The sequence below is a fragment of the Empidonax traillii genome, unplaced genomic scaffold (assembly GCF_003031625.1).
Source record: "Empidonax traillii isolate 1590-97213 ecotype Southwest subspecies unplaced genomic scaffold, ASM303162v1 scaffold502:size815047, whole genome shotgun sequence".
NCBI lineage: Eukaryota > Metazoa > Chordata > Aves > Passeriformes > Tyrannidae > Empidonax > Empidonax traillii.
In genome coordinates, this window is record NW_020955695.1 from 234,390 (window position 1) to 259,547 (window position 25,158).

A 25,158-nucleotide genomic window follows, 5' to 3' on the forward strand; every position below is an offset into this window, starting at 1 on the left:
GCCTGAAACAAAGTCAAAAACCCTCCACTGGACAGCATCAGATCTTGAATAGAAGCACCTCACCTCAAATCCAACACCAGCCTCTTTTTCCCTACTCCCCCCCCTCAGACATCACCCTGAAAAGAGGCACAGTTTTATTTCACAATATTCACTCTTGCTCAGAAAGCTCTTTACTCTTTCACAGTTTCATGTGACCACATTTTCCCCACAACAGAAAGCCCTGGTCATGTCTGGGGACCTCAAAAGAAGCTGTCACCACACTTACCTCCCTCTGCCCCGCAGCTGCTGTCCCCCTGTGGGGATCTGGCAATGGCTGTAGCTCCAGAAGCTCTTTGCAGTATTTCCTGAAAACACAAAAGCCTCCAGGTTTGCACCTTTATGGGGAATTTGCAGCTTCCCCAAAGCTCCAGGATTGCAGCAAAATTGCTGGCTGCTCTGCTGACACCTCTGAAATGTGAGAAACCAATGAAGAGGATCTCGCCAGGCAGCAGGGAGAAATGAATTGCACCCAGAAACCATGTGGGCAACAGGGCACTGGCCTTGCTTTATCTGGCACGGGAGGCTGCTGGTAGTGAATGTCTTCATAGTAAGGATTAAACAAGTTTCACTCAACTGCAGCAAACCCACCTTTCAACTGAGACTCTACAAAGACCTACATTTCCATCTAAGATGTGGTCCAGAAGGACCATGCAGGAAAGAAAATACAGAGCTTGGCCCATATACACATCCCTGGAAGTCTCTAGAGCTCACTGATCCTGGGAATAGAAACCTGTTTACAGCTGCTTAAAAACATTCAACATGCCAGCTCACCAATAAACCGCTGACAGCTGCTCAAGTAGGAGCGTGGCATATGTAGCCTCGGAGTTGTGTTCAGCCTCAAAGGGGGTTTTAGCAAAGCTGCTTTAAAAATACCAACTCCAATTGTGGAAGAGACAGCAAACAGCCAGCAGGCTCTGCCAAGAATTAGTGGGACCTAAAATTAGCTCTCTTGTCCCCTTCAGAATGTGACAATGTCAGGGAGGAGATTACAATACAGCAAAGCAGTCCAGCCCAAGGAAGGACTGGGTCAATGCTGAAAGGTCAGAGGGTGGATGTCTTTCATACTTGCATGTGCCCTATGGACCCAAATGCTGCCTGATCAAAACAAAAAGAGACACTGAGTGACACAGGCTGCTGAAATCAAGATCAGAACATCCAGGCAGCATTTCTGCTCCTCAGTTTCATCTCTTCCTCCTATAGGAAGTCTCTTCCCTAATCCCACTTTCATGTCTATCATTCTCTGTGGTACTCCTCTCTCTCCCATTTTTCTGTGGCAATCAGTCCTCCCTGGAGCCCTGAGGCCACAGGCAATTCTTACTTGTACGGGATGTTTGTGCTGCTTCAGCAGCCTGGCACTGGCCAAGTGGGTCCCAAAAGGCTCCTTCCCCAACACGTGCTGGCGCAGCAGTTGCAGCTCGCAGCTCCTTTCAGACAAAGCCTGTGCCATCTTCTCAGCAGCCGCCTGGTTGAGAGGGGAAAACAGGGGAATGAAGGGCCATGACCAGGGGTAGGATCCCTGTCCCTCTTCTTCTTCAGAGACTAAGGGAAACCATCTCAATGTTTCTCTCTCACTTGAGACTCAAAGTGCTCTGCAAATCAGCCTGGCAGCTACTGCTCCTGGCCACTCAAAGCCACTCCAGTGCAGCCTCCCATCCTACTCTCCAGACAGCATCAGCGAGGCTCGGCCTCTATCTACAGTGGAACAAGCTCCTTCATTTCTCTCATCCCATCTGTGAGCTTCTCTTTGCTTACAAGAGGCAGACCCACCCAACCCAGCCTCCCACTGTGGTCCTGCACACCACTCACTCTGCTCTGCTGCTCTTTGGTGCTCATGGCCTGCAGCAGCTCCCGGATTTCAGCATCGTGCTCCGCAGTCTGACGGTTTCGGTCGCTGAGGAGATCCTGCAGCATCTTCTCCTTGTGCTGGAGACGCAAGCACAGCTCCTCCGCTACCTCACTCTGCCCCGGGCCCAGCTTGCACAGCAGAGTTGCTGTAAGCTCCTGACAAGGGGGAGAAAGGGAGACACATTGCTACCATCAAACTGAAACTTCCTCAAGGACAAACAGCTCTTCTGCCTGGGCACAGCTGAGAGAGCAGTGTCTCAGCAGGCATAGGTATGTACAGGTGCCAAAAGCAGACAGCTTCCAAAGCACTGTGCACAGCTTCAGGTGAGGCAGGCAGCCAGCAGGCTCTGGTTTGGGACCCCTCCCTCTACCAACAAACTGGCTGAAGGCTCAGGAAGCCAAGACCTTACCTCCACTTCCTTATTCCTGTCATGCAGGCAGGTTTGCAGCTGCTGGATTATTCCTTCCTGCTCCTTCTGCCTGCTGCAAGATTTGGCCTCAATCTCCTCCTTGAGCCAGCGAAGGTTTTGACAGGTTGCTGAGACCTGCTCCAGTTCCAGGGTTTTGGCTTTCAGGAGGCTCTCCAGGCTCTGAGGACCACGACAGAAGCAGCTCAATCAGGGACATAGACTTAATCCTGAATTAAGCAGAACTGGAAATACCAGTCTCAACTGCTAGCAGAGTCACACAGATTCATCCATCTGCTCCTAGTGCCTTCTATATGGCACTGAGTACCATGACCTAGTAATCACAGTGGGGTTGGATCAAGGGTTGGACTTGATCTTGGAGGTCTCTTCCAACCCAGTTAATTCTATGATTCTACACCCATCCCAGAAACAGGAGTGACCCAGGAACGTGCCCCACACACAGGGCCAGAGGAAGGCCAACACCTGCAGATTCTCTCCCCCAGCAACCACTAAAGCATTCCCAGGAAGGTCTGTCTAGCAGCACCCCACAGCCAGGAACAAGCACTCACGTGAATGGTGGCCTCGTTGCTGGAGAGGACACTGCGCAGTCTTTCCAGGTCGCTTCCACGCTCCCGTATTGAGAGACGGAGCTGTTGCAGCTCTTGCTCCTTCTTCTCCAGGGCACAGAACTTCTCGTCTACTGCTCGCTATGTGAGAGGGGGGGATTGCTCAGAGTGGGGTAGCAGGGCTCTGAAGCCACCAGTCCCTGGGTGGGTGTGAGATCCCGGATCCAAATCTCACTGAACTATTGATAGGGGTTGGAACCAACTCACTGTGAGTGCGTGTGTGCATGTGGGAAAGGGCTGGGTCTGGACCTGCAGGAACACGGCAAGGCCTGCACATCAGGTCTGTGCTGAGGGCACAGGGCAGAGCCGAAGGCAAGGCCTGCTGCCTTCATGCAAGGCATGCAGAGCACATGGCAGAGCTGAAGGCCCCGCTCTGGGCAGTTTATAGCTTAATCCCAAACACAAGAGTGGGGAACCTCAGCTCTTCCTTCCAGAGGGTTCCTCTGGAAGGCTGAGCCATGAAGAGCATGTAGAAGACATGGTCACCCCTGGGGCTGATGGTAGCCCAAAGGCTGAGCCTCAGGGACAACTGAGACATCACCTACAATATGTGCTCACCTCCAGAGCAGCATCCCTGTCGCTGACTCGCTGCTGCAGCTTCTCCAACATGGCATTCATGGCTGCAGGGCTCTTGTCCAAGCTTTGCTGGCATTGCAGAAGCTCCCTTGATTCCTAGAGATTACACACACACACCCCTAGTACAGATGTCAGTATAGAAACGCCCAGGAGAATCAGGGATAATCACCTCCTCACTCTATGCTTGCTTTACTCTCCACATCAAAGGGTGGTGGAGTCCCAGCAGCAGGGGCTGGCTGACTAGCACCTGCCAGGGCTCACCAGGCATCGCTGCGGGTTGAGGCACTTGGATACCTGGGCTTTATTCCTCACCTAGGGAGCCCAAAAGCCTCTCTTTCCTTCCCTTCTTAAAAGGGCATGCATGAAAGCTATAGACAGACTTTTGCATGGCCAAGTACCAAAGGAGGAGCAGGGGCCCCCATTAATTATGCTCAGCTCTAATCATTCTGCATCTCACCTGCAGAAGCTGCTCCTTGTGAGCCAGCTGCTGACTCAAACGCTGAACTCTCTGCTCCTGGGCCTGCAGCTCACGGCATTTCTCCCACTCCACAATCTGGAGCTGCTGAGCCTTGTCCTGCAGCTCTGCCTGCAGCTGTAGTACCACAGCACGCAGCTCCTGTGAGGAAAAAGCACGGATCTTGGAATTCAGTCCTCAACACACCCGTACACAGCGGGCCAGTTTGAGGAAGCCAAGCGCAGCAAGGACTGTGAGAACAGCCAGAAGTCTCCTGCAAAACCACAACTTTCACATCCACAAACACACTTCCATTTAATGAAGTTTAAAGTTATCTCATTTTACAGGGTACACATCCATCCTAACCCCTTGCTCTTGGCCACTGGCAGAGCTTTGGTCAATCACAGCTGAGCTGCACAACAGGGAACACAAACTTTGTAACACTGCAGAAAGAGATGGGACATTTGCACTAGGAAAAGACATACAAGTGACAACACACACACTTATCAAGGGTCTTTGCTGATTCTAAATCCTCAGATATGAGGTTAAGAGAATTCTCCCTCCCACATGTGACAAGGGGTTAGGCAAGTGTGCCCAGACCGGCTTAGATAGAAATGAGAGCGGAGTATTGACTACATTGGTGCTTCTTAAGTTACGTAAACCCAGGCTAAGTCACACCTGGTTGTGTTTCCAGGTCGCCTCTTTCTGCTGCTCCTCCTCATGCACCGTGGTCTCCAGGAGCTGGGTGGCTCTCCTGGCTTCAGCCAGTTGGTGCTCTTTCTGGCGCTGAGCTCTCTTCAGTTTCTGCACCTCCAGCTTGGTGCAGAAAAGCGTGTTCTGAAGATCGAGTGGTGACATTTGCTGCTCCTGGGGTGACAGTGGGCTCTCGGACACCTGGCCAAAAACACAGGGATCAGAGAAACTCAAAAGAGTCTCTTCACGTGAGGCATTTAAGAATCAGGATCCCTGGAGAATGAAACCTGATGTGTTTGGAGGCTTTCCAGGGACATACCTGCAACTGCCCCACACGGCTTCTGTGTAACATGTCCCGCAGCTTGGCCATTGTCTCGTTCTGCCCTTCGATGATACGGTACAGCTCTTCTGTCTGCCAGTCAGAGGACAGGAAGCCCAGTTACTGGCTATCCAAGCACAAACCCTCCCACCCCAAGGAGATCAGGTTAACCCTAACCCTAACCCTGCAGCCTGGATTACGACACACGTTAGCATCACATGGAAGAGCTCTGCAATTTACCGAGCTCCGGAATGCCAAGCAATGGTTTAAGCATTTCTTTTCAGCCACTGCCTACAGGGCCAGCACGCTGCCCTCTTTCAGTGAGCACCACCTTGCCCACCCAAAAATATTACCTTATTCTCTTTGCTCTTCAGGGCCTCGTTCAGACTCTGGATTGTACGATCTTGCCTCTGTGATGTTTCTTGGACAGACTTTAATTCGGAATTCAGTTCATTCAGCTTTTCCTGTAACAACTGAAGACAGAAATAGCTTGGGTTTGTTTAATCCTACCTAATACTCTCCATAAACACCCTTAAGACTCCCTCCACTCCTTACTCCACACAGCCCCAGTGTTGACCATATCAAGGTAAACGTGGCTCCCTCTAGAGTTTGTAAACACTGTTGGAGGTGGGAGGAGACTGGTGAGTAAACACAAGGCCCTCAGTGCCTCCACAGGACTTAATCCAGTGGTTCTGGTCCCTCCAATGCAGCCCTCACCTGCAGGGTGGAGGTTTCAGGCTTAGGTTCACGCATCATACTGCGTCCCACATACCCCAGGAGAGTCTTACTCAGGCTGCCCAGCAGCCTTCCCAGTTTCTATCTTTTATTTCTCTTCCCTTCAAAGGAAAGGGGCTGCTTCAGCCCAAAAACCTCCCAAAAGTCTGAAAGAAGAATATTAACATGGAGAAGCTACATATTCACTGATCAGATCAGTGGTTTATTTAGCATCAAGTTCTGGCTTCAGCACAGCAGAGCCTAGTCAGTTGTGCCAAACAGGGTCCCAACAGCACGGCTGCAAAGCAAAGGGGAACCTCTCGCTACATGACTGGTTTACAACCTGAGAAACTCTTGCCTTTAACATTCTCACACTAAGGACACCACCACCCACTCAGAGGGTTTCAGGACAGTTTGCTGTTTTCACCAGGATGTTCATGATGCAGAACACGTTGTGCAGTTAAACAAGTGCTTGGAAACATTTCTAAACACGCTGCCCGCTGGCATTCTTAACGATGAATGATATCCCTCTTGTAAGAACTTACTCAAGCCTCAATTTCTGCAGGAGCTGGTGCTGCCACATAATTGCGTCTTGTTGCTCATTAGTTTACACACCTGTTCTCTTATCTCTTCTCTAAGAGACACTCCCCATAACCTGTTTAAACACTTAAAACTACATTTACTGGGCCCTGGGTCTCTATTTCCGATCGACCTTTGATGTCCAGGCAGCTCCAACACCTTATGGTTGTCCCCACATTTAAATAAATATCCCATCCAGGCTTTTTTTTTTCCCATTTAACCCCCATTTTTCCAGTGGGTATAATTTAGAGTTCAAGACCATAATTATGAAGATACACCCCTCCCTATAAGTGTTAAAGCTGACTGCCTCAAGAGAACTCAGATACATGTTTCTTTCCAAAGGAAGTATTTAAATTGACATGAAAACAGAAACCCTCTATGCTGATCTCCCTTTCTGCTTGAAAAAAGAAGGCATCCCTTCTCTCCTGCATCAGGCTCAGCCCATGCAAATCCAAGAGGTAGGGAAATAACCCTGTGCATCTCTCCTTCATCAGTTCCTGGAAGGCTCACCAGGCAAGTGGAAAGTTCTTCCAAAAGATTGATTTGCAAAAATGAATATGGAAAATCTACACAGCCCAGCTGCAGAAAAGAAGTAAATGCTTTTAACTGAATCTGGCCGACGAGCACTGAAAACCACACGTCAGCACACATCCTTGCTGGAAGGGAAGGTGCAGGTGGCTGCCTCCAGCCAGGCTAGGAGGGACCCTCCCTTCCAGTGCTAACCACACCAGACTCACCAGGCACTGTGTGTACTGCTCATGAAGAAATACCTTGTTGGCAGCTTCAGACTGCTGGATTTTGCCCTGCAGCTCTGCAGCACGCAGATCGGACACGTGCTCCCCTGCTGCAGAGTCACCTGGAGCTGGCTGCTGACGTTCATCCTGCAAACTCTGAAAATAAAAAAATTTAAAAATGAGAGAATGGCTCGACTCTTGCACTGGCTTCTTCTGTGTGGCTGTCAGCTCTCACACGCCTTGCAGCAAGGGGTTAGGTATGCCCCCTTGTGCTTTTCCAGCTGTCTGTGAACATTCTCCTGCCTGTGTCTCCCTTTACCTGGGTGGAAGGCTGTCTGCCTGACCTGCCAGAAGTGCCCTGCTGCCCCGAGGCTGTGCCTGGGCTCCCTGTCTCTCCTCACTCCTGTACCAGGAACCCAGCAGCTTGTTTGGCTCTAACCACTGCAGGCTGATGATGGATTTTGTCCCCACACCCAAGCCACATCCCTGAAACTGCCTCTCCTTCCCATGTGCCCTGTAGGTTTAAAAAAAAGCTTCAAAACCAGCACCAAACTGGTTGCCACGCTCTGCCAAGCTTCTGTGCCTTCATCAAGCCCACAGCCTTCAGTCCTTCCCACCAGCTCCACTCCTGCCATGACTAGCAGGCATACACTCCCCCCCTCCGCCACACTCTGAACCCTCTCCACTCTCCTTCACAGCTCCACATGCTCCAGCATCCACACACTGTGTACAATTCCCTACAGCTCCTCTAACAGCAGCAAATTCAGTGCCACAGCTGAGATTTTTTTCATGACACATCCCCATTTATTGGGAATGTAAACAGCCTACTTTGTGATGCGTGGCTTGCCTGACCCGGCTGGCTGAGCACACACTAATCCCTTGTCATCCCTCCTTACTATTTCTCTGCCTCCCGCCCAGTGAGTTAACTCCTTAGGGCAGCACTCAATGCCAGCCTCCCTTCCCAGCCCTCACAGGGCTCGTCCAGTATTCCTGAATATCATCGGTGGCACAGCACTGACTATAACGGTGCCTGGTGTAAGTGGGGGCCCTGGCAAGCACAGGTTTGCAGTGCAGAGGCCATGGCAACCTGGCAGGGCTTTTTGGAGCAGACGCAGCAGCTCCAGCTCCAGGCAGCGCAGCACAAGGAGAGCAGTCAGCTCCCATTAGCCCTGTCAGGGTGAATCCTCATCTTCAGCAGCCACAGAAACGTGCAGTCTCTGGGAAAGCCAGATCAGCACACAGGGAAGCTCCCCCAGGTCTCTCTGCACTTGCCACACAGAAACACTGCTTCCCTCTACCCCGATTTTAAGATTTTAGTGAAAACTTAAGACAGCCATGGAAAGTAATTTCAGGTTTTCCCAGCCAGAAGGCTTTGGATCAGACAGGGAGAGCTGCCAACTATTTTGAAATAAGGTTGATGAAAAGAAACAGAGAGGAAAAAAAAAGGAAAGCACACGTTTCCTCACAATTTGCACATTCAGGAAAAAAAAAAAAAGAAAGAAAGAAAAAGACGAATGGAAAGAGCTAAGAGCAAGGAGGGCAAAGGGGGAAAGACAGAGCCAGCTCCAGAGTCCAAAGTTCCAAAGCCCAAGCTGCTTCCCTCGTGCTTCCCTGCAGCCATGTCAGGAGCAGAGCTCCCCAGCAGCTTCTCCGACATCAGCATTTTACCAACAACCAGCACAGCCCCAGCAATGCCAGCACACGCTGACCCAGAGACAGAACACTTCTTTAAAAAGTAATAATCACGGCACTATCCAAGCCTGCCAAACTGGGATCTGCCCAGAGCAGCGGGTAAGGGACTGGCTGGCAGCAGGGCACTGCCCCCCTCGCTGCCAGCGCGGCACCGCGGGCAGCTGCGGGAGCGTCTGACAAAGTCGCCGCTTGGTGACACTTTCCTGGGGCTGCGGTGGGGAAGGGAAGGAATTGCTGGTTCAAGAAAACGCCCAAGAAGACAGTACCTACAAGGTCACACGCCCCGACACCAGACTGCTCAGCAAATTTAAAGAACCGCAGTTTCCCAAAAGCAGTTAAGAGAACTGTGGTCCTATATATCCTAGATATTCCTTTCGCATTTACGCACAGGAATGGCTGGAAAGCAGAGCCTGACTCTTAGCACCGCTTTTACAAAGAGAAAGAAAAATAATCTGTACAAGAACTATTTAGCCTACTAGCTGCATCTGCCTTCCCATTTTTGCTGTTAAAGCCGTCCGAAGGATTAAGCCCTTCCCCCTTCGGCCAGAATCCGTGCCGAAGACCTGCTGCTGTCACGGCCAGAAACAGGCGGTAAAAAAAAACCCTGCAGGATGAATTCCTAGCAGGGACGGTCAGATGGCAGAGGCTGGAGAAACGCCTCAAATGCAGTTCCCAAACGAGGATGGGCATGTGTGACACAAAGCCAAGCTGCAAACACGACACGTTGATTGTGCCACGTTCTCTGTTCAGAGAAAGCCCATTTATATGCTGCAAACGCATCCCAATGCAGTGAAAATCAGCAGCAAGTGAAAATCAGCACGGAGTACAGGAGCAGCATCGGTGCCCTGGTTCACATCCTCAGCCCCTGGCTGCCAGCGCGATGCCTTTGTGCTCCAGATGAAAATGAGCGTTCCTACATTCCTCTCTCCATCGTTTCTGGAGCAGGCTTTTATGGAAATACACACCGCTCGCGGAAACGCCCGAGCAGATGGGGTAGCAAGAGGAGCCCGGCTAAATAGGAAGCGCAATTCAGCACTGCCACAGTTGCCATAGTAATAAACGACCACTTTTCTAATCCCCCGGGCTACCTACAGCATTAGGCAGCGCTAAGGCTGCTAATGGGAATGCAATTAGCCTGACATGGATATTCCTGAATTGAAGCTGACGGAGGCCTTCTATTCATCAAGGAAAGTGGTAAAGAAGTTACAAGTTCAGCTTTTTGACTGCGTAGTAATGAAGATTTCATTACAGCCAGCAAAACGGAGCTCGGACTCCTGTGAAGGCAGATAACAGCAACCCAAAAGCAGGAGCTTTTTGTCACCTCTCACCAACACCTACCGCTAATTGATGAATCTTTTCAAGGGATCAGAAAATAAACCCATTATCTAGAATACCAACCCTAAAGTCATCCTCTGGCACAAATCCACCTGCAAGGAAAACACCTGTCCCTCAGGGCACGCACCACTGATGCCTGGGCGGATCTGCACGTCAGGCAGGTCGGAGGCCTGACCTGCAGGGGCAGGGCTGAAGGCAGGCGTTCCTCACACTCAGCCATTACTCAGGCACAAAGAAAACACATCTGCTGGAAAACACATGCCCAGAAGCCTAAAACATTCCCTTTGGTTGCGGATAAAAGGGACACCGATTTCTCCAAGAGAAAGCTGAAGTGAAGTTGATGCTTTCTCGGCAGGAAAATGACAAAGAGCTTAGACCCACCTAGTAGGCTGCATTGTCAGGGAGGACTGATGGGGAGGAGGGAGGTTAATTTCCCCGAACACAGGGAGGAAACAGGCGACAGGAGAATGACAGAGAAGCAGCACACCTAAAAAGGACCGAGCTGCCTATTCTTAGCCCTGTTTCAGCGACACGTGGCTATCTGTATTATCTCAGCACAGAAGAATCCCCAGTGGGCTCAGCGTCGGACCGCGAGGACGCTGCTCAATGGAACGGCGGCACCATGACCTCTACCTGTACCCGCAGCGGCATATAATCCTCACAGAGGTCATCCCACAGCTCCTGCAGTTCAGAAATCTCCAGGGAAAGACCCAGAGGAGCTCTGGAGAACGACTTTCTGTCTGTGTTCAGGACGGCAGAACCAGCACAGGCTAAGCCAGCAGAAGCACTGCCATCTGCCAAGTCACGGCCGAGCTTGGGGTGGGGCAGGCTGGACTTCACAGGAATAGGTAGTCGGCTGCCTCGGGGGCTCTGGAGGGGCTTGTAGTCCAAAGTCTTGATCAAATTGAGGGCCAGCTCCAGCCTGTTCCCACTCAGTGAAGAGTTTGGGGTCATGCGGTCGTCTGAGAAATCATCACATTTCCCATTCCCTTTCACCCCCTTATCTGCATCTTCTTCCTTCTGCTGCGGAGGGCTCGCCTCCACGGTGGTGTCCAGGGACTCAACAGAGGATGCAGGTGTGCCTTCCTCCATGCTCTCCCCATCCACAGCCACTCTGGAGCTGGTGGACTCGGCCACATCGCACACGGACGACTCGTCGTTGCCCATGCTGGTCGACCAGCGGCTGGACAGCCCGCAGGAGATGCTCCTGGCCACCTTTCGTGGCACTTTGCAAATGGCTTCATAGTCGGCGTCGGCCACCCGCAGGGCGGCACAGCCCCGGCAGCGCCGCGGGCGGCTCCCGGCTCCCTCCGAGCCGTGGCAGCTGTGCGGCTCCAGGCCGTGCTCCTCCTGATCCGTCCAGTACTCGAACCCAGAGTAAGCGAAGTCCTCCTGCAGCAGGGCGGCATACCGTGCATCAGGCAGGCTAGAAAGGTCGACAGTCCCGTCCCCAGCCCTGTCCTCTGCGCTGGATTCGTCGTTGTTCCTGCGGTACATGCTGGCGATGCAGAACTTGAGGCGGTCCTTCTCCAGCAGCAGCTTCTGCAGGCGCTCGATGGAGAGCGCTTCGATGCGGGCGATGACCGTGTCGAACCTGTAGATGCGGTCCAGCATGAAGGCACACTTGCTGCAGGCGAACTCGGACCTGCCATCCCGGCACAGCTCCCTGCCCAGGACGTGGGAGAGCAGCACCTGGAGGTTCAGCTTGGCCGCCGTGTGGAAGATCCATCGCCGCTGGTTGCCGCACAGCTCCCGCGCGCAGATCCGGCACGTTTCCTTCATCCTCCCTCCCTCCCTCTCTCCCGGCCCGCACCCGAACCTGCTCCGGGGGGCTCCCACCAGACCTCCCCGAGCTCAGCGCATCTCAATCCCCGAGCCCACCGGCACGTCTCGCGGCACCGATCCCCCTCCCTTTTTAGGGCAGGGTGACACGCCGGGACTCCCGATGCTTACAGAAACATCCCACCCTACACCGCCTCCTTCACATCTTCACAGCCACACCTGGGCTGCACCCCCCCCCCCTCCGTGTGCCCCCCCGATACTGCCCCCCTCTCCTCCCAGCTCCCGCTCCCCCTTCCCCCCCCCCGATGCTGCCCCCTCTCTCCTAACAGCCCCCGTCCCCGGGACTGCCTCCGCCCCGCCGCCCCCCGGCCCCTCGCCCCGCTCCCCGAGGATGCTCCTGCCACGGCGGCGCCCGGCTTCTGGATCGGATTTCAAGATGGCGGCGGGGGACGGCCCCTCCGGGCATGCGCGGCGGCCGCGGTGCCTACCGGGATGTGTAGTCGCCACGCCCGTGTTGCCTGTGCGCAGTGGCGGCCCGCGCCACGCCCGGGCAGCGCCGGCATCGCGACAGTGACAGCGACAGCGCACGGGTGCGATCTCAGAAGCACTGCCCAGCCCCAGTGCCAGCGCCTCTCCCCCTCCATTAGCGCTTCGCTCCACTACAAGTGCCTGTCCCAGTGCCAGGTCCCCCACCCCAGTGCCAGCACCACGCCCCAGTGACGGTGACAGTGCCCAGCCCCAGTGCCCAGCCCCGGCAGGTAGTGCCAGGTGGGCACGTCCCCGCAGCACAAGGCCACCACCAGCACCCGCACGGCACCCCCTGCCACCCGGTGGGCACGCACCAGGGCTCCTGGTGGGACCACTATGTGGGCAGTGCTGATGGCCCCTGGCTGCTGGAGGCAGCGCTGTGCCAGCAAGATATGGCACGGCCAGAGCTGTGGGGCTGCCAGGAACATACTGCTCTGATCTCTCACAGCCCCAGAATCCTGCCTGGCACGGTGCCGGGCTGTCGGGGGTATTTTAAGACCCAGGATTTAAATGGCAGACAGGCCTAGGCAGCACTGACACCCACAAAAGGACTGCCCAGGCTGGTGGCCTCTCCCCTGACAACATGCACCGTGTCTTCCTGGACCCCCTACTCCCTCCAGCTCCACGGCACAGCTGTGCATCACCCAGTGCTGCCAGGCTGGATGTGGCACAGCCCTGGCCACAGCCCCAGAAGGGGACAGGGATGACAATGGCCAGCTGAGCCCTGGGCAGGTGTGCTCCTCCCTGGGGTGCCAGGCTGGGGTCTCCCCACCTTTGCCCACCTACCTGCTCCTCCATGACCTGGGGTTCGTCCAGGTGCTGCTGCAGGTCCCTCTTCTCTGCTGACAGCATTTCCACGAGCTGGTTGCTGGCAGCTAGCTCTCGGGTCAGTTCTTCGATCCTCCTGAGAGGGAGGGAAGGACAGGGGATGCTCAGGGACTGGGATGGCACTAGGAACAGCTGGTGGGAGTCAGTCTCTGGGGCAAAGCAGAGCAGCCTCAGGGCTGCTCCCCCTTCCCCACAGCCCAGCTCTCTCCCCTTGGGGTGACCTTTCCACCCCACCAGACTCCTGCAGCCCTTCCGTTGTGTACAGGCACAGCACAAGCCTTGGTCGTTCCCAAGGACCAGCACAGGCTGGCAGCAGAGGGCACATGTCTTGGGCACCCACCTCTGGGCCAGGGCACCGCAGCCATCATCACTCCTGTCCTCCTCCTTTGTCCTTGCAGCTTCCTTCAGCTTCTCTGTCAGCTCCCGGCATCTCTCCGCCTCGGCTCTGGCCAGCGCCGTGGCCTGCTCGGCCTCACTCCGTGCCAGCCTGGCCTCCTGCATGGCAGCAGGGTGAGCACCCAGGCACCAGCCCCCAGCTCCTCCCTGGCTCCCTCCATCCCTGGACTCACCTCCTGCAGGAGCTGGATCTTGTTCTCCAGGAGCTCGTAGACATGCTCCGACTCCCGCTGATGCTCCTCATACTGCTGCCGGAGCGCAGCCTGGCTGCGGGTCGTCTGGTTCTCTGCAGCCACCCTGCCAGGCACAGCACAGCACGGCACAGCGTGGTATGGTACAGCATCTCACGTGGCATGGCACAGAATGGCACGGCATGGGCTCCCTTTGCAAAAACCCCCACCCCAAACCAGATGGGCTGGGCGATCTATACCACCCCAGGTGTGCCCAGCCCAGTCCCCCCCATGCTGTGGATGTTTCTTCTGCAGGACCCCCATGAAACACATGCTGTAACCCCCCAGCACTGCTGCCCTGGGGACATGGCTCCACTGACAGCACCAGGTCATACTCAGACTCTGACTCATCAAAGCACTCCTCACACAATCCCAAAAGCAGGGCTCCCCAGCTGGCTGCTGTGGCCCTGCTCCCCCACCCATCGGTGCCCCACTGTGAGACACCCATGCCGTGGCCCCTGGGCACGTCACTGCCCTCCCCCACCAAACAGGTGCTGTCTTTTATTTTTGGCCGGCACAGAGAGTGTAAGAGGAGCCCTGCGGGTGCCCAGCCCCACTGCAAACCCCTCCAGCCCCACTGCACGCCCCTCACTGCTGGCAGGGTGCAGGTAGACGACCCCCCTGGCATCATGTCTGCTCCAGGGTGAGGAGGTGGGCCAGCCCCACTCACCATGTGTTGTCCAAGGCTTGTTGTTTCTCCTGCAGCTCCCGCTTCAGGCTCTCCACCTCCACTTTCAGCTCAATGTTCTACGGAGAGGGAAGGAGGTGCATAGGATGCCCCCATGCTTGCCTGAACCTCCAGCCCCACTGCCCACAGGGATGCATCAGAAGTGGCACAGGGAACCCCCACCCCACCGCAGGGCTTTGGGTGCTCCTGGCACAGGTGGTATCTTACCCTGCTGGTGCTGGGATGGGGTGTACCCGCACCATCTGTCTGCCCCTAGACTGGCACTGCCACCCACCCCGGGCACCCCACCAGGCTGGGGATGCCCTCCCCAACTATTTCCCCACTCTTGTCAAAGGAAGAAAGGGGCAAACTCCTACACAGCACCTCCTCCAGCCCCAGTGCCTGATGCCCTCCCCCGGGCTGCTCTCCCCTGACCCCACTCCCTCCCGGAAAAGAGAGGGCACTGGGAGTGAAACCCCCTCATCCCTATGCCCCGCAGGCGCTCACCCGCCGGTAGACATCGTCCCGGCTGTCCTCGCCCTTCTGCTGGACGCGCTCCTCCAGAAAGTAGATGCGCAGCTTGAGGCTGAAATTCTCCTTCTTGAGGTCGTTGAGGTGCTGGGAGAGCGTGCGGTACCCGTTAGCCATGGCCGGCGCTCCATGGGGCGGGCATCCCGGCACCCCTCACATGGCGCCGCCGGGGACACAGCCCAGGGTCCCTGCCCGCCCGCAGCTCCCGTCGCTGGCCCCGCTGCTCTCCCTTCCCTCTTTTTTTTCGTCGCCTCCCAGAGCTATTTGAGGAATCGCTGGAGCGGGGACAGCGAGTGGTGAAACCCGACCCCGGAGGCCCCCACGCGCCACAGCCGGGAGGGCGGTGAGGGGGAACGCGGCGCCCGGGGGGGCTGAGCCCCCTCTCCCCCTGCCGCCACCACCACCTGCCCCGCGTCCCCCTCCTGCGCTCCACACCCCGCTGCTGTGCCCAGGGGATCCGACACGTGTCCTACAGGCACCCGACAGTGCTGGGAGGGTCCTGGCAGTGTCACGGAGGTCCCTGGCACCCCGCGGTCTCACCTGCTCAAAGTCCCTCAGGGTCTGTGTCTGGGCGAGGGGGCCCATCTCCAGGTCCCGGAGGAGACACGTTTGCACCAAGGCAGCGGGCTGGGGCTGAGCATTCAGGGGGCCACGGGACCCCCCTGGCTCAGCTGGCACAGGGTCATCCTCAGCTTCACCCCATGACTCGTCTTGGGAAGCTGGGAGGGAGTGAAGGCGAGCAGCGGTCAGATGAGCAAAGTGGCTGCTCCACACACTGCCTGCCTCCGAGATGTCACCAGGAGAGACACGGGGATGCCTCGGGGACCAGAGAGCCACTGGCTCATCACCCTTGGCAGGGCACGGGAACAGGGCATGCGGGGTACCAGGAGACTCTGGGGATGCCTTACCCTCCATGCAGCTGGCTCCGGGGAGCACGGCTGGCACGTTGCTGCTGCAGGGATCCCTGCGGAGAGGAGCACACGGCCGTGTCACACACGGCACCGGGGGTCCTGCCTCTGGGACCCCCCATGTACCGCCCGACACTGTGCTAGAGGGGCCAGGGAGGGCACACGGGTGTCCGTGCACACGTGGGGGGTGCACGTGTGTGTTCCCAGCCGGGCAGCGGCTCTAAGTGCAAAGACACGAAGCCCTCGGGGCTGTGCAGATGGCGGTGTCCCCTTAACAGCACTCTAACTCCATTAGCGGCCCTGGCAGGGACACCTGAGCCCACGCAGCAGCCCCCGTGGCCCGCGGGAGGGGGTCTGGGTGCGTGAGGCAGGGCTGGCCCTGGCTGCTCTCTGAAGGGCCCTGTGCCTCTGTGCTATCATGGCTTACCAGCTCCCCACTGCAGACGCAATCAGGTTTATTTTCAGCTGAGAAGTGTGAGTCATTTCATGATTTAAAAGAAAGAGGAAAGAAAAATTTAAAAAAAAACTGTTTGGGTTTTTTTTTTCCCTTTTAGAGAAATCTAAGTATTTGTTTTCTAATCTCATCGTGACTGCTTTTTGGTGGGGTCCCATGAGCAGTGGGCTGGCCAATTGCCTCAGCACCAGGGTGGGCACAGTGCCCTGCCCTCATGCATGAGGCTGAGCCCCAAGAGCCAGGCAGAGCCAGCACATTCCAGTGGCACAAACCATGGTAGGGGCCCTGGAACCATGTCCCCTGAGCCTTGCACTCCACACCAGTACCTTGCAGCAGGGGAAACAGCACTGCCAGCCTGGAAGGGAGCAGGGGAGATAGACATGCAGTGCCATGGCCCCTGCAACAACCACCTGTCACGGAGGGAAACTGAGGCACGATGGCTTTAAACACACGAGTACTTGTCAGGCGTGGTCCTGCACCCTGCCAGGCACCATAACCAGCAGGATACCCAGAGGCACAGCACCCAGGGTACCAAAGGTGTGCTACCTGGAGGCACAGCACCCAGAGGTGCAGTGCCCAGAGGTGTGGCACCCGGAAGCCCCAAGGTACAATAACCAGAAGTATGATGCCTGAAGAGACCTGATACCTAGAGGCATCCAAATTTCAGTAACCAGAGGTGTGAGGCCTGAGGAAACCTGATGCCCAGAGGAACAACACCCCAAGGAGGCATGACCTCTGGAAGCATGACTCCCCAGGAGGACCAATACTCAGCAGTATAATACCCAGAGATGAAAATCCCAGGAGCCATGATACCCACACTTGAGAGGCACAAGGATCCACAATGCTCAAGGAAGCACTGTACCTAATGGCATGATATCCCAAAACATGATAACCCTGGAGGCAAGATACCCAAAAAGGCACATAACATCCAAGAAGGCACAACACCCAGAGGTGTAATACTCAGGGACACAACAATCAAGGAGGGATGACAGCCAAACACCTGATGCCTGAGGAGACACAATACCCAGAGGCACAATACCCATGGAAATACAGTACAGTACCCATGCAGGTGCAAATCCCAGGGGTGCTGTGGGATAATGACCAAGGAGCCAGGAAAGGGCTAAGGGTTACTATCTACAGCCTACACTCTGTACCCTCCACATTATCTTTGCGGATGGAGATCTGCACAGCTGACATCAAGAAAGAATGACTTGGCCAAAGGAGGAAGTCCTGCTTTGGCTCTGACAAACTGCACAGAGTGGAACAAAGCTGTATGACTGAACTTTGAAGGACACTAAAAAAAGTAACCTTTTCCCGATTAAGGATTATTTAAATAAGAAAATGCACACCACCACGCATGCTAATAAGCTTAATGAAGTACATGCTGCCACATATATGGCTATTACCCAACTCTCTGCTTAGATCATGCTCTATGCAACATAGGAGGAGGGGACTAACACTGGGTTGTACACAAGGAAGGTAGAAATATCACTTAGTTAGGAAGGAGACTCAAAAATACCTTAGAGACAGTCAACAGGCTACTCTCCTCTCCCTTGTCCCAAGTCATGGATGCCTTCTTTCTGTATAATACTGTCATTACTTGGGTTAACACAAGTGTGCATTATCCTAAGAAGGAATAGAATGGGCCCAAAAAATGTTGGAGAAACAAGAATAAAGCAATTTTTTGTGCAGGTCTGGGGGCTTGCTAATCTTATAGGCAAAAGAAAAGAGTCCCCTCTCCCCCTAAAAATGGCAGATGTAGAATACACTGCTTTGAAATCGGAAAATGAGGAAGTTAAAATGCTATTGGCCACAGCTGAAAATAGGGAAAAGCAGCTGCAGAAACAGTTAGAGGAAGAAAAGGAGAAAAAAAAACAAATATTGGAAGAAAAGGTAGACATGATGCTTATGCAGACTGCCAATCACCTGACATCATACAGATTAGAAAACTGATTGCATCCCCTGAGGAACAGGATGGAAACATATGGGGTGACCCCAATGACAGAAAACTGGAAAAGATGATTCTTTGTCTCCTTCAAATCCCCCTGAGTATGAAGTGAGATGCATTATGGAAACATAAAAAACAGCTGAACCTTGGGAAGAGTGGGAAATCATACCCGAAAAACAATCCCATTCAATTTGATTCAGGTGGAGAATTTGTAAAAAGCACCGTGGCCAGGAGCCGGCTGGGACTGAAATCCGGCAGGTGGAATCCTATCAATGCATGCACAGTAATGGCCCACACCTTCTGATTCCAGGTGTGCCTCCTCAACTATTAATAACATTTCTAATAAATAAAAGAACACAAATTCCAATATTAACACAGCAGGAGACAGTGAAGCTGGACAAGGAGTCAAAATCACTGGAGTGAATGGAGCAAGTGCTACGTGCCAAACTGCCAAGGTTAATTTGTGTCTCCCAGGCGATAAACACATGTCCTCTCCTCGCTTTGCAGTAAAAGATCACAATGAAAACATTTTGGGTTACAATGTGCTGAGCAGCCAAACGTGTCAGCTGCTGCACGGCAGGGTTTGGTCCTTCCCTTCAACCCTGACCCTAAAAGAAATCCAGAGAGTACAGAGCATTCTCTCTGCACAGCACCTGCCCTCCCTGATGCAAAAGCTACTCGTAGACCACAATAACAAACTTTTGCTGCAACATGAATGGAACTTGTGAAGTAACAGCTGATGTGGAAAGACAAGAAGTCATCTCCAGAGCTCACCCCCCATATAATTCACCCATTTGGCTAGTCCAAAAACCGGACTGGAGACAGCAACTAACTAACCAATGCATTGGCAGTTTGGGAACAGATATTATCAATGCCAATACCGAGCCTTTAACCACTGCTGTGCCAAATATCGAGGCACTGGTAACTCAAATTCACGGAGCATCCCACTCATGGATGGCAACCCTAGAAGTAAAAGACATGGTTTTTATGGTTCCACTCCAGGAACACAACAAGGGTTGATTCACCCTCATGTGGAAGGAAGTGCAGCATATTTTTAATAGGTTGCCTTCTGGATATAAACACTCTCCCAGTATTGTTCATAATGCCCTGGCAAAAGTCTTAGCCACAATCTCTGTCCCACCAAAGATTAAGATATATTAGTATATTCGTGATATCATCACTGAATCATCCCAGATTGACCTGGTTTGGAAGGGACCTTAAAGACTACCTGGTTCCAACTCTCCTGTCACGGGCAGGGACACCTTCCACTAGAGCAGGTTGCTCAGGGTCCCACCTAGTCTGGCCATAAACACTTCTAGGGATGGGGCATCCACAGCTTCTCTGGGCAATCTGTGCCCACAGAATGGGGATTCAGTGAACAAGGTTCCCACTGTAACCTGTGGCAAACGGGGGCAGAAGAGCCAGAGAAAACACTAGACTTTAGCTACCACTCTTTCAATGACAATGGAATGAGATATTCTGGTCTTGAGAAGGCCTTGCTATCCCTGGTGTGGGCAGGAACACATAAGGAAAGAACAGAGTGAGAACATTCGGGGGAATACCCAACTGACTGATACCAGGCCAGCCTGTGCTCAGACTGGGACCGTGGCAATGGTACTAACAACCCAAAAATAGCCTTATTCCTGGGAAACAAAGTATTACTCCTCAGGGCCACCCTGAGCCTGGGCTGGGCTCTGGGGTGAACAAGCAGAACACCAGCTGTCCTGCAGCCCGGCTGCCCAGCCAGCACCCCACACAGCAGGAGTGACCACGGGAGTGCTGGACCAGCGGGAGCCCCAGGCTCTGCCATGGCCATGGCTGGCTGGGCTGAGTGGGGGCTCCCCCCTCCCTCTCCCTGTGCCCAACACTGGGAATTTGTTTGCTGTGAAGGGGAGGCCACCACAGTGCTGCTGGGGCTGCAGGAGGACAAGAGCCCTTTCATATTGGCCATGCCACCCTGGAGCAGGGAGCAGAGCCACCGGCACAGCACAGAACGGGGGAGGCACAGCCCCAGGGCCTCCCACTCACCAGACAGCACTGCCCACCCCCATGGACCTCCAAGCCCCAGCACGAGTGCCACAGGGCCCTGACTCAGAGCACCCAGTGACTCACAGCATCTCCATGGCATCACAACCAGGGCCACTGCAGCCACTTGCTGGCACTGGCACCCCAAGGGTGCCAATGGGTAGAGGGGAGAACGCAAAGATAGCAGCCAGAGCCCCCACAGCACGTGGGCTGCTGCCCCACAGGAAAGCATCCCCAAAGTGCCTGGCACCACTGAGCACACCAACAGTGACTCACCACCCAGCTACTGGATCACCTCCCGCTGGCAGACAGATGGACAGAAGGACGACTGGAGGGATGGACGGCAGGCCCCAGCCCTGTGCTCAGCCACAGCCACTGTGGGTGCCAGTGGCTCTAGGCTGGCAGAGGGGCTGTGGCAAAGGCCAGGCAAGGCCAGGGTGAATGTGGCAGCTCAGACGCCGAGCGTGGCACATCCCAGCTCCCTGCTGACTCGCTGTCACAAATGTCTCACTGGGGGCGGAGTGCCACCACGGGGAGGGAGGAATAGAGCGGGGGACAGCCGGCCACGAACACTGTGGCTGCCCGGGTGTGCGTGCACGGCACACGGCACGGCCACCCACCGACCGCCTGCGCACAGGGCACGGCAACAAGGTCTCCATTGAGCACAACGAGAAGGGGGGAGCCGGGGGCAGGCGTTACCCACACTCCTGGAGAGGCCGGCTCCCGGCGCTGCACCGCAGGCGTGGCAGCCGGCACAGCTCCCGAGGCCCAGAAGCCCTGGCTAGGTGCCGGGACAAACGGTCTGGCCGGTGGCTCAGGGTGGAATTGGGGATGGGCAGAGCCGGGGAATAGAAAGGAGGATGAAAGCGGGGCTGGGGAGATGGAGCAAACCAAGCTCTCTGCACCATAGCCCTTCCTTCAGGGCCAGGCTTGGCTCAGCACCTCCCAGCAAAGCCCACCTGGCCAGGGACCGAGGAGAACCCAGTGTTGATGCAGGCACAAGCCCAGGGTGCCACAGGACTCCACAGCTCCTGCCTTCTCACCTAGCACACACACACATTGCCCTGACACCCACAGGCCCCCGCGGCACAGGGCAGCAACCACCAGTGTGCCCCCAGTGCTAGACGAGGGACCCCTGTCCCTTTCACGCACAGCAGTGGCTCCCCCAAAACCCTCAGCTGGGTGTCCAGCAGCGCTCCTGGGATTGCCCAGTGCAGGGCCGAGTGAGCCACCAGCCCGGGGTCCCAAAGCCCTGTCACCAGCACCAGCCCCCAGGACCACAGCAACAGGCAGGGACTCCCAGGGCCCAAGGGAATGGGGCTTGAGATAGCGGGTTCCGGCCCCGCACAGCCCCGAAGTAGCACATCCGCATCCCGGCTGCATCCCGGCCGCATCCCGGCGACACTGATGCCGGGAGTTACCTGGGCCTCAGCCTGCCGTGGCATCAGCTCAGCCCATCGTGGGCACACGCAGCCCCCACGGGTGTCCCAGGCACAGGCAGCCCCGCCGCGTGCTCGGGATACGCCGACATCCCGACCCGCATCACCCACGGACACGCGCACCCGCGGATGACAGCCGCACACACGGACACGCTTCTCACCTCCGCCGCGGGGCTCGCATCCTGCCCCGCCGGGCTCCGCCGCGCCGCGCCGGGCCGGGCAGCACCGGGCCGGCCACCGGTGGCACCGGGCCGAGCCGCCGCGTCTCCGCAGGCACCGCCGAGACGCCCCAGCGTGCGCCGGGGAGGCGGCTCTGCGGCACCGGCCGGCTCCGCCCGCCGCTAAATCCCCTCCTCCACCTCCCTGCCTCCATCCTTCATCCACCCTTCCCTCCCTCTCTCCCTCTGACCCCACATCCTTCCTTCCTTTCCTCCCTCCATCCCTCCCTCTCCCGCCCCATATGTCCTTCCCCGCTCCGTCCCTCTCCATCTCCTCCTGCTCCCTCCCTCCGCCCTCTCCCTGGTCCCTCCATCCCTCCTTCGTCTCCCCAGTCCCCCCACCCAGCCATCCTGTACCGGCTGACACATCCATCCCAGCCCTCCACTGCGGCCAGTCCCTCTGGACTGAGCCCCAGTCCTTCCTCACACTTTAATCCCCCAGAAACAATCCATGATTTCCAAACCCCCGGTCCTTCTTCCAACCTCACAGTCTCCCCTCCCCAAAAGACACCTAATTAGCCAAGATCCCCCATGGCATCCCCAACCATCCATCCTGACACCCCAGTTATCCCCTAGTCCTCCTTGTCATCCCCTGACACCCCCAATCCCCTTTGCCACTCCCAAAACCCCACAAGCCTCCCTTCCCACAGCCCCCCCCCCGGGTACCATTCCAGCCCCACACCACCTTCACTTGCTCTCTAATTGTTCATAACTTCCCAGTCCTCTACTGAGACATCTCTGTATCCCTTGATCCCCCTTGATCCCACCATCACCATAAACCCCCTTGAACACCCACCATCACAGACTAACATCCCTCATCTCCCCCACCCCTTCCCTTTCCTCTTTTATCACTCCCAAACCTGATTCCAATTACCTGTCTCCTTTGACCCCCTTAATTAATTTCCCTGCTTGTCATTCCAATACCAGTTCTGCCCCTGCCCTCTCCATCATTGCTTGGCCCCATTCCCCTCTGTCCTGCACCCCTACGTCCCCTTCCCCAGCTGTCCCCCATGGCCCTCCCACCAAGCTGAGCCCATCCAGGACCCTGGTGTGGGATGATGACCGAGGACCCAGGCAAGGGCTAAGGGTTACTGTCCATGACCTACACTGTGTACCCTCTGTGTTACCTGTGTGGATGGAATAGATGCACAGATGATGTCAAGAAAGGATGAGCTGACTGAAGGAGGAGCTCCTGTGGAGATAGGATGGTCCTGCTTTGGCTCTGATGAACAGAACAAAGTCATATGGCCAGAAATGTAAAGGACACCGTGGCCAAAAAAGTACTTTTTTTTTTCCAATTCAAGGATAATTTAAATATTAAAATACACTTCCTGCATATGCTGATAAGCTTTATAAAGTACATGCTACCACTTGTATGACTCTGTTACTCAACTCTTGACTTATATCATGCTCTACATAACAGTGGAGTAAGGGTAAGAAGATTGGGCTGTATATAACAGGGTAGAAATTTTACCTGGTCAAGAGGAAGATGCAAAAATACCTTGGAGACAGCGATGGGCTATTCTCCTCTACCTCCTCCCAGCTTCTTGGTAAGTTTCTGCATACAGTTGTTATCATCATTACCCTGGTTAACACAACATTATTGCTACTGTAAGAGCTCTAATGCACCTGGTGAGTTTATCAACGACAATTCCATATCTGTATTTCTGCAGCTTCAATAAACTGCAGTACTTATGAATCTGTGATCAGAAAAGGTTCTTATGGAATGTAACCAGACCTATGGTGCTGAATAAATAAACTGCACTGTGCTTGTGGAAGTTCCTATTGAACACGACCCATAGTGCCAAATTGATTATACTCAGAAATTAAGCTCAGCTGTCTCCAGCCCCTCTGATCTCTGAGGACCAGCTGGAACCCACCACCAGTGGGTCTGTTTTCTGCCAAATTTCTTACTCTGCACCTGGTACTAAGGGGGTCAGCAGAAAGGTGCCGTGTCCCCATAACCCCCCCACTCCATCCTGGTCGTGACTCATCGGCCACCACAGCCCGTGTCCCCCGGGCACCCATACTGCTGGCCCTGCAAGCTTTGGGTCCCCTCCCGCCTTTGGGTCCCCTCCAACTGGCTCCCTTGGAAGGCAGGGGGTGGGGGGACATGCCTGCCGGCACCGCCACCCCGCCAGCAACCCCTGTGTCCCAGCAGGCCCCCGGCAAGGACCGGGGTGCTGTAGGGCTGTGCCTCTAGCCATACAACCCAGGAGAGGGCACCAACAGCCCGGGAAAAGCCGGCAAATACGATGCCAGAGGCAGCAGTGGCTTCGCTACGCGTGGCCTCCGCACAAGCAATGCCACAGGCGTGGGAGAGCAGCCTCGGAGGCGCTGGGCAAGTCCAGGCGGTGGCGGCACGGGCAGCAGGGCGCCAGGATGCCGGGTCGGCGGGCAGCCTGAGCGAAGCCCTAATGGTTAAAATGGAGCCGAGGGCCGGCTCAGGGCTGTGCCGAGGGCTGTGGTGCCCCGGGCCGCGTCCCAGCCACAGCAAGTCCCGCAGTGTGGGTGCCCACAGCACACGCCACACGTAAGAGTGTGGAGAGGGAGCCCCGTCCCGGGTCGCCGGCTCACAGACCATGCTGCAGATTTCACCAGCCGATGCCCTTGACCGCATCTCTCCCCCTGTGTTGGCTGCCCTGGACTTTCCCCGCTCTGGCGTCACGGTTGTTCCCTGGCTGTGGCTGCAGTGTTCGTAGCGCTGCGTATGGGTAGTGCCAGGCTGTACATCTCTCCAGGGTGTACACAGCCCTGGGCTCCCCCACCTACGCTGCCTATGCTGAGGGCTCTTATCCCATCCTGGCCATGTCCTGTCTGCCCAACCCAGGTCTCACACAGGGCAGTTTGGTCCAGATCTGCAGCATGTAGAGCCTGGGGAAGGGCTCAGTCCCATCAGGGCCCAGCTTGGGAGCACCGTGTCCGTTCTGCCCACCCACTGTATGGAAAGTGATGGAAGGAAGGCCTGGCTCCCCATGGGCAGGATCTGGTTCGAGTGCCCTATGAAGGTTTGGCCCCAGGGGCGGGGGGACATCCTCCATCCACCATCCAGCATGCTGGGCTGCGCCCAGTCCCGTGGTGTCCCCTCACAATCGTGTCCCCAGAGTCAGCACTTCCCACCGAGAGGTCACTGGACACAGCCACATGGCTCTTGCCCCATGGAGGGCGTTTGCTGGGTGGCTCCCATGCAC

The 25,158-nt window shown here is 55.6% G+C and overlaps 1 protein-coding gene across 11 annotated transcripts in view; it reads right to left on the reverse strand.

The window, feature by feature from the left end:
• The window catches only part of LOC114063935 (myomegalin-like), a 35,427-nt gene extending 13,290 nt beyond the window's left edge, over positions 1–22,137 (reverse strand). For 6 of the 11 annotated variants that reach the window (XM_027896532.1, XM_027896537.1, XM_027896536.1 and 3 more), the window contains exons 1-12: positions 10,647–12,019; positions 7,023–7,142; positions 5,313–5,432; positions 4,960–5,052; positions 4,626–4,841; positions 3,951–4,109; positions 3,476–3,589; positions 2,861–2,998; positions 2,295–2,474; positions 1,846–2,040; positions 1,358–1,501; positions 266–344 (exon numbers count right to left, since the gene is read on the reverse strand). In XM_027896532.1, the coding sequence (XP_027752333.1) occupies positions 266–344; positions 1,358–1,501; positions 1,846–2,040; positions 2,295–2,474; positions 2,861–2,998; positions 3,476–3,589; positions 3,951–4,109; positions 4,626–4,841; positions 4,960–5,052; positions 5,313–5,432; positions 7,023–7,142; positions 10,647–11,795 (2,707 nt within the window). In that variant the 5' untranslated portion in view covers positions 11,796–12,019. Of the gene's footprint in view, positions 1–265; positions 345–1,357; positions 1,502–1,845; positions 2,041–2,294; positions 2,475–2,860; positions 2,999–3,475; positions 3,590–3,950; positions 4,110–4,625; positions 4,842–4,959; positions 5,053–5,312; positions 5,433–7,022; positions 7,143–10,646; positions 12,020–13,109; positions 13,228–13,491; positions 13,647–13,720; positions 13,845–14,447; positions 14,525–14,951; positions 15,134–15,515; positions 15,695–15,883; positions 15,940–20,586; positions 20,662–21,910 lie in introns of those variants that run through there. The other 5 variants (XM_027896540.1, XM_027896533.1, XM_027896539.1 and 2 more) reach the window with 4 other exon arrangements.
• Positions 22,138–25,158: the final 3,021 nt, after the last annotated feature.